This window comes from Leptonotus elevatus, chromosome 8 (genome assembly GCF_054856555.1).
Source record: "Leptonotus elevatus isolate MCC_2025b chromosome 8, RoL_Lele_1.0, whole genome shotgun sequence".
In the NCBI taxonomy this organism is placed as follows: Eukaryota; Metazoa; Chordata; class Actinopteri; order Syngnathiformes; family Syngnathidae; genus Leptonotus; species Leptonotus elevatus.
Genome location: NC_141246.1, coordinates 13,426,246 through 13,439,978, shown reverse-complemented (window position 1 = coordinate 13,439,978; position 13,733 = coordinate 13,426,246). Strand labels below are relative to the sequence as shown.

At 41.6% G+C, this 13,733-nt stretch overlaps 1 protein-coding gene across 2 annotated transcripts in view; it reads right to left on the bottom strand.

Annotated features, from left to right (window-relative positions):
- ndst3 (N-deacetylase/N-sulfotransferase (heparan glucosaminyl) 3) overlaps positions 1-13,456 on the bottom strand; it is a 60,255-nt gene extending 46,799 nt beyond the window's left edge. The window contains exons 1-2 of one of the 2 annotated variants that reach the window (XM_086083536.1): positions 13,085-13,456; positions 9,074-10,254 (exon numbers count right to left, since the gene is read on the bottom strand). In XM_086083536.1, the coding sequence (XP_085939662.1) occupies positions 9,074-10,072 (999 nt within the window). In that variant the 5' untranslated portion in view covers positions 10,073-10,254; positions 13,085-13,456. The remainder of the gene's footprint in view (positions 1-9,073; positions 10,255-13,084) is intronic. The other variant, XM_086083537.1, reaches the window with a different exon arrangement.
- Positions 13,457-13,733: the final 277 nt, after the last annotated feature.

Below are 13,733 nucleotides of genomic sequence, written 5' to 3'. Positions count from 1 at the left end.
TTTTTTTTCATTGAGAAACAGCACTGTGCATGAGATTTAATTCTTGCTATGGATTGTCAAGTGCGTGCGCCTGTTTGTGTAGCTATGCGTGTAATATGAACACCAGACCAGCAAACTTAAGTGGGTCAGGCATTTCTATTTGATGAGAGACTTGATGCCAGTCTCCTCATAGCTCTCACTGCTCTCTGCCTTTTTTGCTTTTCAACACGGTGCCAAGGTCTGCTTTACATTACATTGTTTTGTGTCGCAGGTACGTAAAAAAAAAGATGAGACACAAACTGTGAAGTAAACAAAAAAACAAACAGCTTTTGTTCTTCGGCTGTTTATTGTAACACATTCCCAAAAGACAACAAAGTCCCTTGTTTATATTAGGCTGAAAAACACGTTTTTTGTTTTTTTCAGTAATCACGCATGACATCTGTTGGTTGCACCAGCTGTGTTAGGGACACTTTCTTTGGCCATGAAAGAACTGAATGACGTAATCTGAACTTGTATGAGAAATAACTTTGAGGCACTTAATAGCATTTTCTCATCCTTGTCCAACTCTGCAATGCTTTTGGCTGGCTGACAAATGGATATGGAGTCAGCTCAATTCTGCAGACTTAAGTGGCAAATATGCATCATATTAATTAGCTCTAAAGATTAACTCTAAGTAGGAATGTGCAATAAATAGCGGACCGCTCAGCCAAAACCTTGACTGAAGTTCGGACTATTAGCATATTGCACAAAGCCTTTTCTTTAACTTTTCATTTGAAGTCAGAGCGAGAACCAAAGTGAACATGAGGACAAGCACAACTTCTTGAATGCTTCATCTGTGCTCAAATTCATCCGGACTTTGTACCCAAACAAACTAAGGTGTCCTCATATCAATTATCCATCTGTTTTCTGTGTCTTCCTTACTAGACACAGGAAGGTGACCTAACCCGAAACACATAGCTCTGAATTTGTGTTTTGTGGCAAACATGATAAAACATGCTTCTGGAATGGCTCATGTGCTTACCTCCCACTTATGAATAATGGAGGGCTTTTTCTCCCTCATACAAAATTATCCGGATGTTTAAAACAAGGCCTAATTTTCGATCTGATGTTCACATGAACACAGGGATTTTTTTTAAAAGACGGAGTGCTGCGCCCGTGTGGGAGTGGTGATAGCAGACTTCACTCATGGCCAATGAAAGCTGCTCCTCCTATTCCCAATAAGTGTGGTACGCTTGTCACGCACTAGCATCTCGACATGAACTTGGAGGCCACCCACTAGCCCCATCGTTTGTGTGTGCCATCCGCATAGCTGTGCCGTCCAGTAGCAGGGCTCCAGAGTAACTTTTTTTTTTAGGGTCGCACACTCTAATGCTACGCCAACAGTGGGGGAGGCGTTTCCGGTGGCGCGATTGCATTGTAATCAATGGACTTCACGCGGGGGGTTGGTGGGGGGATTGATTTCCCGGCGCCGCGTTTGGGACGTTTCCGGCGAGCATTTCACTACTTCGCCCATTTCGCCGGCGTTGGCTGAATTGAACTTTTGGCGCCATCGCGTCAGCGACGGCCAATCGGTGTCGAGATAGTCCATGTCACCAAATACGTCACACAGCAGACAAAACACAGGAAGTAATTATGTGCAGAATGTGTAGCATAGCAAAGGAAAATAGCTCGATCGTCGCGATTTGCAGGCACCCGGGGCTGTACAACATGGCGAGCTACGTGTACGGGGACCGGGCCAAAAAGGAGCTTGCTTGGAGGAAGAAGCGTGGAGGTTGGCTTATCTGGTGAGTTTGTTTATATACAAAGTTGTGGCGCGGAGCGAAACAAATTCCATTGAGAAGCCCGCGAACAATCAAGCGCGAGACCAGCGTAGCGTCACAATATTTTTGGTCCGGTCTAAACGTAGCCTAAGTGTACCAACGCAGTAAACGCTCACGGCACTTATTGTCAATGTAGTACTGATAAATGGGCTGAAGTGTGGACCAGAATTTTGTCAGCAAAATGTGCTCCGATCTATTCACCAAAATTGTATTAAACTAACTTTGCCAGCATTTAGACGTGGTCTGAGCAGGAGTAAATATAGATGGACTTTTTGCCACTAAATTGTCACTCCGCCGGGTGCAATTCAGAGGACATGACCTCACTGCGCCAAAACGCTCATCTTGACAGAGCAGTCTGCCAAACTAGCAAACGCACAGCAAGAATCAGGACACGCCGGCATTTGTGCCATTGTGATGGCTCAGGTGCACTATCTACAGAAATAGAGCCCTAATTAAGCATGTTTTGAAAACGATTCAAATTGCTGGAAATGATGAGGAAATAGGATTTGGTTAAATTCTATAGTAGTCTTTTTTTTCTTCACATAGAAACTGAGCAACTTATAATTAGGCTAAGATATTTGAATGAATGATTTTGGGTTGAACTTTCTGTTTTTAAGAAAACCTGTGCACCTTTGGACTCATAAGTGAATTGCTGAACGTGAGAACATTGGGGAAAACCCCCTTCTTTAAAAGTATATGACTCACACTTTCAACTGTGCAAGGCACAACCGTCACACATAAACATGTAGGACATTTCTTTCTACGTTCTGGCAGTCCACCTCAAGTTTAGCTTGTACAAACATCACAATAAATTACGCATAGCAATGCATTCAGGGGAAAAGGACGCGCAGTGACACAGCTTTTCATCGAAGCCAAGACCCTCCTTTAAGGCTTCATCTAAATGCTTTAGTCCACAGAGCGCGTTGTGAGCAAAAGAGTGAGGAGGAGAATATAAAGAGGCCGCAGATAGTGATCAATGACTTGGCAGGGCGGCAAGGGGGGGTTGACTTGAGGAGGAAAACGAGGCTCGGACACCTCCTTGATGACAAGAGCGAGAAAGGCGCAAATTAGAAAAAACACGAGAACAGCACGCTCGCATCATTGATGGCACTTTTTGACTGGCATCATCCCTCATTTTGAGAAATGTCATCCACTGGCTGCCTCCCTGTGAATCATTTTTAATGGTGGAAATAAAGGTGTGTGTCTGTGTGTGACTGGGCGTGTGTGAAGCCAGGAAGGCTGTGTGTCTTTTTTTTTTTTTTGTCACTAGATGAACTCGTGGGGTGAGACTAATGAAGAGTGGTGAGAGAAAGAGGGTGGCATTTTAATTGGTCCTCCTCACTCTTCTTTGTTAGAGAATAAAAGAGGAGGAAAAAGAGGATGTCTGACTACTCAATAACATTTCATAATTTCATGCAGGGTTACATACAGGCTGGTTTTGAAATAATTAGTATATTTTGTTACTTTAAATCTTCTCAGTGGAATTCAAAAACGAGTTTTGGTTTGCAGCAAAACAAACTTCAACACGTGCCAAAAATAATATTTGTTGTACTAATTTCCAATATGAAATAGCATCCCTTAGAGAAAACCATTAAGCAGACATCCTTTCCTAACTAGAAACATTCAGTGCAGAGTGCAAACATCTGCCAAGGCTACAATCCTAATTTGGATCAACACCAAATTTGATACCTTTTTAGATAACCTATTCCTGCATTTGAATATATTTGTTCACAATGAAATTATATTTTGTGCAGTCTGACTAACAAACAGTGATGAAATACAAGCGTAATTGGAGGCTCTAAATTTTCCATAAGTGCTCATTTATCTATATGCCAATCACATATGGTGACAGTCAGAACAATGAAAAGCTCTTCCTTCCTGAGATGGCGGAAGTAACAGTAAACTTAACTCGCACTTAACCTTGACTCACAGAGCCATTTTCAGCAGTGAAAAGTTAATATTTTGTCCAGAATGAATGTGATAACTTCATTATTTGTCATTTTAAATGAATAACTTTAAAAACTAAAACTAAAACTAAACTAAACTGAGCTAAACCCAGAAAACAGGTGAGCTATGATTGGTTTTCAATACATCATCTTTAATTTAAATGATTTCCTATCAAATGTTCTCATCCGCATCTCATCGATATAAGGTGCCTTTTTTCGTCCCACCGGAAATAGAGCTACTTCCTGCTTCTGTGTCTAAGAATCATGTAGCTGAGCATTTCTGGCGGGGAGTTTCCAATATTGTAATGTGGGATCGGCGCGAGGTGAACGGCGCAGCCAGCTTCCAATAGCTGCCGTGACCAAGCAAAAAAGGTTGGATAATGGCGAGTACATAAATTGGTTTACAGCTGTTGAACTGTCAACCAAGATAGCATATAGCATTAGCCAAAGTAACACAACCACAGGTCACTAGTTTAACTGGCGATGGCCCACATTTCATATCGAGTACCTTTGTAAATAATTGAATATAACTAAGATAACATCATCGTCATTTCAGTCTTTTTGTGACATTTTTGTTTGTGCGTGTGCAGTGAGATTTGACTCATGTAAAATAGGTGCCTTGGCTGAATAAAGGTTGGGAAACATTGTACTAATCGAACGCAAACCACATAATACATCAATGAAGCTTATCTCAGCAAACATTCAAGGATTAACCTGTTTGTTTTGTTTTTTTCCTTTGGGGTTTTATTGGGTTTTTTTTTCAACTCTTGTAAAAGAAGGACCAGCCTCAACAAGCGGTGAACGTGAGAAGAGAAGAAGCACTGTGTGAAATTAGCACACTCTCATTTTCAAGTTTTATAACGGCTAGTTTATTAAGTTATTCAAGTTACATCGTAAGTTTGAGCCTAGAACTGATGAATTGAATGTCCATTAGCTGCTCTGGTTACATTTAATAATGTGAAAACAATTGAGGTTAACCACATCCCAGAATGGATTGTGTTCATCCATTAAGATTCCACTCAATAAATTAAGCAATGTGAAATAATTTCAGCACACATTAGAGAATGATGACTATTGTCACCTTGTTCAACCTTCATCACCTATTTGCGGGAGAAGTTGCTTCTCATCATCATATTTCTGCTCCTCCACCTCCCCTCCTCTTCCCTCATTCCCCCTTCAGCATTTTGTCTCTGTGAAATGAGGAAGTTTGCTGCGAGCTCTTTCCCCTAGGCGCCACTCACCCTCCCGTCCTTCTTCCTTTCTTCCCGTCTTCCTCTCTGTGATTTCCTGCTATCCTGAAGGAGCAAATGTGGCAGCCGCGTGTGTGCGTTGGAGGTGCAACGGCTCTGTCTTTTTGTGCCACTGTCTGAACGTCTCTTGACCTCCACCCTCCGTACATCCCTGTCGTTGTGTTTCACCACCAGTTCATCCTCATGTATATTTAGGGGACAAAGCTGAGGAGTCAGGCTAACTTAAAATGAAAATTTATACAAGAGGGAGCATGGCTGCTCAATTTGTGGATAATGTGTATGTGTGCGGAGTTTACTATACTATACTATACTATGCTATATATATATATATATATATATATATATATATATTAGGGGTGTTAGGAAAAAATCGATTCGGCAATATATCGCGATATTATAGCGCGCAATTCTCGAATCGATTCGAATCGATTTTTAAACATCCATTTTTTAAGGGAATATTCAACAAAACGTCTTACTTAGGGTTAGGATTCAAACATTAAGCATGGAAGAATGTTATATTAATGGAACATTAAGCTTTGATATTTTATTTCAGTGCTGTTCAAACATGCAACAGACTGCAACCTGTTTGTTAAATGCAGTGGCTCAGTTATAAGCCTGAATTTTCATATATATATATATATATATATATATATTTAAATACATTTTCAATTTATAGATTCGTATCGGGATGAATCGGTATCGAATCGAATCGTGACCTATGAATTGTGATGCAAATCGAATCGCCAGGTACTAGGCAATTCACACCCCTAACATATATATATATATATATATATATATATATATATATATATATATATATATATATATATATATATACATAGCGTGGAATCTTTCTCCACTTCACTACCTATTAGTGTTTTGTTTTTTGTTTTGTTTTCCAGCCGCCGCATGCTTCACATCTCCTCCCTGCATCTCAGCCGCGGACAGGTGGGACCTTTTTTTGTCAGGCATTGATGGAAAGTGGCATTCTATCCTAAATGTCACAGATTGAAACGTGGCTGTACATACACACAACATTTAAAATGTATCTCCGCCCCAACACACACACACACGCACACACCACTACTTTGATCACCTGTGTGTGGTCACAGTGAGACAACATGATCATTTGGAAAGACACCACACACAATCTGAATTAAAGAATAGGCAAAAATAATGGAAACGTTTTTTCTTTTTTTTTTTAAAGTGGGTGTATGACTGGGATGTTTTAATTGTTTCTATACAAGCACCCTTCATTCTCAATCTGCACACAGAGAAGAGAACATCATCTTGGGAGATTACTAAGAGGTCCCCAATAAAGCCATAAAATAGTTTATTTAGAGATGATCTACATATGTTGTTGCTTATTGGGGTTTTGGAGTTGGAAACCCACACAAGCATGGGGATCACATGTAAACTAAGTGTGACCTTGCCGCATATTAAATAATGAATAATAAAATAGATTGAACAGAGAATTCGGTTTACACCGAAAACAGAGATGTCAGCTAAATTTTATATGGTCATGGCCATAAACAGATAAGGATTTAGTCCCTTGCTCAAGGGCATTTTGACAGCGCTAACCTACTCTGTTACCCTTCAAACTCCTACATCTTGTTTATTAAGAACAACATACTCTAACTAAATAACATTTGTCATTCGCATTACATTTGTAATAATGTAATGAGCAGTTGTAATTGTTTGTCTAATTCCCAAAAATATTTATATGCCTGAGTAAATGTCACCATTGAAAACACTTATTTTATATATATATATATATATATATATATATATATATATATATATATATATATATATATATATATATATTAGGGGTGTATATCTTTCCAATCAAGACGATTCGATACACATCTCGATACATGTGGCACGATTTGATACAAGGGCGGTTCAATTTTAAAATGGAACGATTCGATTCAGTTCGATTCAGTAGGATTACGATTCAATTTGGATCGATTCAGTTTCGATTCGGTGCAACGATTATTTGATTACTTGACTAGTCAACTGCCAAATTCATTTATAATTATTTTTGATACTCCATTAATCGTTTGAATATCTTGTTTAATTCTAAATCTCATAATTTGCACATTTGCAAAGCATCTGTTTGTTGCAGTGGCCTACAATAATAAATACAAGTTTATTTTAGGAATACATCCTCTACCTCATTTTTAAGAACACTCAGCTCTACTATGTTATTGTATTATGATGCTTGTCCAAATGGTGGTACAGTGACATTTTTATATATTTATTTTTGTGTCTGTATACAGGCAGTTACCCCTATATTTTCCTCATGCAATTTTATTATAATACATATCATACCAATAAAGTTTTGTCTTGATTACTGCATTACAACTGCAGTTGCAACTGTAATACCATTAATACGGCAAACAATAACAATTACGTTACGTAAATCAGTGCTGAGTTTATATGGTGAACTATGTGTACTCAACGACACAAGAAAATAAAATTAAACGGTTCCAAAACAGTTCATGATCACGTACCTGTTGATGTTCTACCTTTGTGCTCGCCATCCCTCCGCGATTCTGGCTGATATACCGCTCGTGAAAGCGTCTGATTATCCTTCTTTTACACACTTGAGTTAAAAAAAGATCTGACAAGGGTTCACGTCCTAGACGGGCTAAATAGTGGTCTGCCATGTCATCCTTCGTTTCCCCCCGCAACTTTTGAGCGAGCCCAGGGGGTAATTCAAAGTTCATTATAGTTTAGTTTAGAGTAGAAACCGACACAATATTCCCGTTTTCATCTCTCCTCAGGTCGCGACAGAACGGCTTGTCTGCTAATACTCGCTAGCAGTAGCATGCCGCGCCGGCAGATATAAGCAATGCGTTATTGGCTTGGAACGATATTGTGAATGAACTGTAACCAATCACGTGAGTCACTGGCCGCATCGAGGATTGTGGGATTACTGTATGCTAATTGCATATGGCCATGTTTTGTTCCACTCCTCGTCATTGGCAACGTGGCGAACGGGGAGCGTGCACCCTGTAAATTGTACCAGCAAGATTAAATTGATTTATAACGTATTGACCGGGCCATCGGTTGGTTCAAGCTATTTTTAGACCGATTTATTAGTCCGTGTGTCGTTCAAATCGTTTTTTGTTACACCCCTAATATATATATATATATATATATATATATATATATATATATATATATATATATATATACACACACACACACACACGAGCAAAGTTAATGAAACACAAACTGAGGTGCCCAATCTTTTCCTACATCATATATTTAAGCATTATTCCACTGAGGCATTAAGAAAAAAACAAAAACAATTCAAAACATCCAGTATATTAAACTAATCTAACTTCCTTAATCCGCAATTTAGTGCGGCTGTGAACCAAAACTGAAGTGATTGTTTTTGGCTTGCGTCCGACTGTTTCACCAAGTTTTAGGGCCGTCGGTTAGTCAAGTCAAATGTATTTATGTAGCCCTTAATCACAGAAAAGTCTCAAAGGACTTTGCAAGTAAATTGTGTTTCTGCAATGCAATGAAGAAAGGCGGATAAAAACAATGCAGCTCAAAATTCCTGGTGCTTTTGTGAAGATTGCAACAAATGTGTGCAACTACTGTAAATGTCCATACAGGGAGGCGCATGGCTTTGTGTGTAGGCCGAGTGTGGCTGCTCAAGCGAGCGTGTGTTGAAACAATAGCTGCCTTGAGAGGTCGACTCTCCTTTAGTTTGCCTAAGAGGAAGAACGTGGGAAAAGAGGAATAGGAGCCATTCATCTTTTCACTTGCTCATTCACTCGCTCACTCTCACCCCTCCTCTAACCCTCTTTCACTCGGTGTCTTTGTCCCTATAAATGGCCTGTAAACTTCCATTTAAGATAATTACTCTCTTGCTGTACGGCAACACATACGTTTCACACACAAACACACATTGCAATTTATGACCTGTCAAGTATTTTGCTGACGTTTTCAGATTTCCAGGGCAACAGCTTCATATTTATCATATTTGCCAGCACTGTGCAGACATTAGTTACTTTTTGCTAGCAGAATGATTAATTCACCCAGTACCCCCCGGAAATACCTTCACATCCTTGACGTTCATGCGGGTGCCTTCCTTTCCCACAAATATGTCATCTATATCCACCAAGATATGCCGGTCCAGACCCAAAGTCAGCTTCTTGTCAGTGAGGTAAGAGATGGTGTCCACTAAGATGAGTCTGTGGAGCCAGTAGTTTAGCCCCTGGCCAAAGAACACCCTTCTCACCCCGTCATACAGCCCCATGTCTTGCACTACAGTGGCCTGCAGGCCCAGACTAAAACCAGGCCCTGGATTGTCACCGCTACCCGCCCCTGCTCCGTCCTTGGCTCGGGCGTGCAGCACAGCTTGGTAGGTGGAATGATTGGAGGAAAAGGAGGTCCAGTCCTCGCCGGGTAAGGCCCCGCGGTCCGTGCCGGGTTTGGTTAAGGTGAGGATGGGAGAGCTGGACACCACGCAGCAGTCCCAAAGGGCCTGATTGGTCCTGAGCACTAGTGGGAAGTTTCTGAGTTTGAGCAGAGGCGGGGAAGTCTCCGTGGAGCGGTAGAAGCCGATGATGCCCACCCGGAACTCGGTGCAGTACTGATGCAACAGCTGTCTGTTCCATGTGTCTGCATGTGCATACTTGAGGAGGTTCTCATAAATGATGAGCGAATATCGTCCGCGGCCCTTTTCTGTCAAAGGCGGGAGGTCACCCTTCCCTGAGGCTATTTCCATGCGGAACTTGAAGTGCGCAGACTCCAAAATAGCCACAATGTCCTGACCCAGCTGAGAGTACTGCGACTCCACCAGCACTAGCACCGCTGGGTCAGTGTGGACATGCGTGTGAGGCGGATTTGGAGGGTACGGGTACGGGAGTTGGCGGTACGGGGACATAGAGAGGGGCTGGGAGCAGGCGGGCTCGGAGGATTGTCCTATTTGCATGGCAGGTGAGGAGTTGGTGAAAAGGAAGTAGGCAGACAGGAGCAAGGAGACGAGACAGCACGAGGCCAGCAGCAGGAGGAGCCGCCGTAAGTGGCGACGGAATCGCACGGCCACCGTCATGGCGGACGCCTGTTTTCGGAAGGGGCGCTTGGTCGAGTCTGGGGATGGGAGAGCAAGGCCACTCAGGGGTGCATCAAGTGACCATGGCAGGTGGGGACGGGGGCGGTGAAGGAGGACGAGGCACACACGTTATTTTTGAAAAGGTTCCAATCTTCACATGGGCGACCAGTGGGGATCAATACCTGTGAAAAGGATAGAGAAGTGAATAAATCAGAAATACTTTATTACTATATTAATCAGAGGTGGGCATTCCGTCATTATTGACAGAAGGTCCGTCAATCCAATTCAATGACGGAGGCCTATTTTGCTGACGATTGACAGGAAACTTCTAAAATTTGACAAATTTAGTATTGATGGAAGAGGGATTTTGTCCGTCAATGTACTTGTCAATCCGTCAATAAATTCAGCAATTCGTCTATAACGGACGTTCCATTTTGGTGACGGATTGACGAATGATGATTTACGGAACGTTGATGGATGCCCACCTTGAATGACGGAAACATTGACGGATGCTCATTTTGCTGCGCAATTGACAAATGACAGATTGACGGTTCGGCTTGAAATATTGACAGATTAACAATGAGTGTACTGAATGTTGACAATTGCCGAATGACGGACACTCAAAATTAATTGACGCGCCTACCTCTGATACTTTTAATACTCTGCCCTAACAACACCAGTTGAGATCTTTTGACTGATGAATTCACTGTTTACACATGTAGTCAATATTTGTGTAAAGGTCAAAATTCAGTTTTCTGAAACATTCGGGTTTACCCGTTTATATGCGTGAGCGGAGGACAGAGTTACACCTGCATACATATTTTGATCTACAGGACGCACAGACATCATCACGCAAATTGTCATAATTTCCGTTTTTTTTCTTCTTACGGTCAATAAAGACATTATATTCATGTCTTTCACTACACTAATAAATAATTCAGTTTCCTCCTCGATCCAAAAGTGTGGTTCGTTGCTGCGTCATCATACTTGTTTACCTCTGAGTATTTGGGCTACTCGTATATTCCTATATGTGTCTCCGTATACAGTAGATACACGCTGTGGCATTTTCGCCATAGAAACAGAAAATTAAATGAAAACGCCACAAAGAAATCAATGTATTCAAGTTAGGCTGATTTAGCGAGTGGCAACGTAAGATGGCCACCATGCATACAAGTAGTTAAGACCACCGTTCTAAGAACGTGCCCCGATACGTTTGTATGACCAAATATTGGGGTTAGGAAAGGGGTTTACCCAAAGGTCTTATTCGGGTTTTAAAAAATTCTGAATAAGAGCGTATGTGCTTTCAAAAACTGAATATTGCCAGTATTTGGGTTTTGACATGGTTATTAACTGGATGTAAGCATATTCATTGATTGAGATCTCATAAAGTGGAGAGAAACACCAGTGACATGGAGACATGTGAAACGGAACAGTAAAGACAATGACACAACAGTGCAAGATACTCGCCATTCATTGCCTTATTTAGAAGAATTGATTGATGTTGTTACATTGTGTCTTGTGCCAGCCTACAAGACCACGAGATTCTTTAAGCAATTATCTCATCTGAAAAAAAAAAAACACCCACACAGGCATGTACCAGATATTTTATTTCCGTTGTGCCAAGTTATAAAAAAAAAGTATTTTTTACTTTTTTACCTGCCAGTCTGTACTTTTTTCTTTTAATTTACTAAGCAATCAAATCTGTACTTCTACTTTAGTACAGAGTGTGAGTACGTGCAACAGCTGCTATGTACGCATATGACTGAAAAGGACTTGTATCTTTAGGGCTTACCCAACACACACATGCACACACGTGACACCCTAGCAAAAACACAAGTCAATAAACAACAGCTGTCGTGTGTTATTATGTGGGGAGGTGGACGGGAGCGCAACTAATCAGTCCTATAAACCTCTGCAGAGATTCCCTCTAATTGCACCAAACTCTGCTCACTTCTGTCCTATTTCTGAACCTAATCATCTAAAGTACCACAAAATTAGAGTCGGACTCCTATCGCCAGGAGCGCTAATCTGAGGGTAGCCTATGACAGTACAGAAAAAAATGGAGAGAACGTGAGAAATAGAGACAAGGAGGAAAGACAGAAAGCGAGAGAGGGGAACAAAATGCAGAGAATTATAGAGAGACAAAAAAGGATTAGCATCTTAATGTATGTGCCGGGAGCCACAGAGAAGAAAAGATCCCACAGCATATTTTTTGCTCCCCTTTCTCACCATTCTTCTTCACTCTTGCAACCATTCTTACATGAATAGCATTTTTCCTGACACTTGTCCTCTTGTTCTTCATCATCAGATGACACAATTCACACTCGAGGGATGAATCTTATACTCTGAATAAGGAATCAATAACTCCTGTTCAGCAGCTCTTGACAGAGTTGTCTTGATTCTCATGGTTGGCCCATGCATGAGGAAACACAAACTTTACGCTCCATTCATTCTTCACGAGTTAAACTTGATTACATTATCAATATTGATTCAAATTTTCCACCAAAACCTTTTAATAACCTGTTACTCTCTAGTTGTAGTGCCATTGGATGTCGCATGAGGGCGCTAACATTAGAGCACAAAGATCATAAGTTTATTACTTTAATACCCTTATTGAGTGATGGAAGAAAAATATGTAAGATTTTAGTGCTTTAAATTACACCTTCTTAATTTTAAAGAAAGTGGTTTTTTTCCCCTAACTGAAAAACCAACACTCTTGACTTTAGTTGATAGTTAATCCACAGGTATTTTCAGCAAATGTAATATTTTTAATAACATATTTTAAATTTGAGAGACATTTTGTGCAAACCTGAAACCTAGTTGCTAATAATGTAAAAATAAAATAAAATAAATACAAGTAATCTACGTCTGTGCTGTTGCAGATGCAGCAAAGCAAGAGTGCAACAATACTGAATAAACATCACAGAGCAACGAGGCAGTAATGACTGAAAGAACACAAACAAAACACCAGGTGAATACTCCTCCATTAACCGGTCTCGAGGACCCGCTTACCTCTCGCGGGGCTTGAGGGGCTGCTGCGCGGGGAGGATGTCTGACGGACGACCGGTGAGCGTGATGGTGCTCCGTGTGGGTCTGGTGCTCTGGTCTCCGTGGCGCGCCTCCCCCGTGTGTTTTGGATGCTGTAGCCCTGTGCCATCTCTCTCTCTCTCTCTCTCTCTCTCTCTCTCTCTCTCTCTCTCTCTCTCTCTCTCTCTCTCTCTCTCTCTCTCTCTCTCTCTCTCTCTCTCTCTCTCTCTCTCTCTCTCTCTCTCTCTCTCGCTCTCTCCCTCTCTCTCTCTCGAGCAGGGGCAGCCACCCGGAATGATGCGCTCGCCTCCCCCCCTTTTATCATTCCTCTCCATTTATCCCACTCTCTGCCTCCCTACGCGCTTCTTCCTCTTCACTCCCCGCCAAGTTGCCTTTATCTCCGCTTTTAAGGCTGGAGATTGGCAGGCGAGCAGGCAGACAGGGGAGCACCGATGGTAGGCTGTCCGTTAACGACTATAGCGGCCGTGCGTAAAAAAGAGCGTTTGTGGAGGAGCGCCTACACATAGGAGGAGGCTAGACTAGTGAAGGGTTGGGAGGGGGAAGACTAGCGTGGATGATTGACACAATCACCCCCACCCCCACACCCACACCCACACCCACACCACATCCCCCA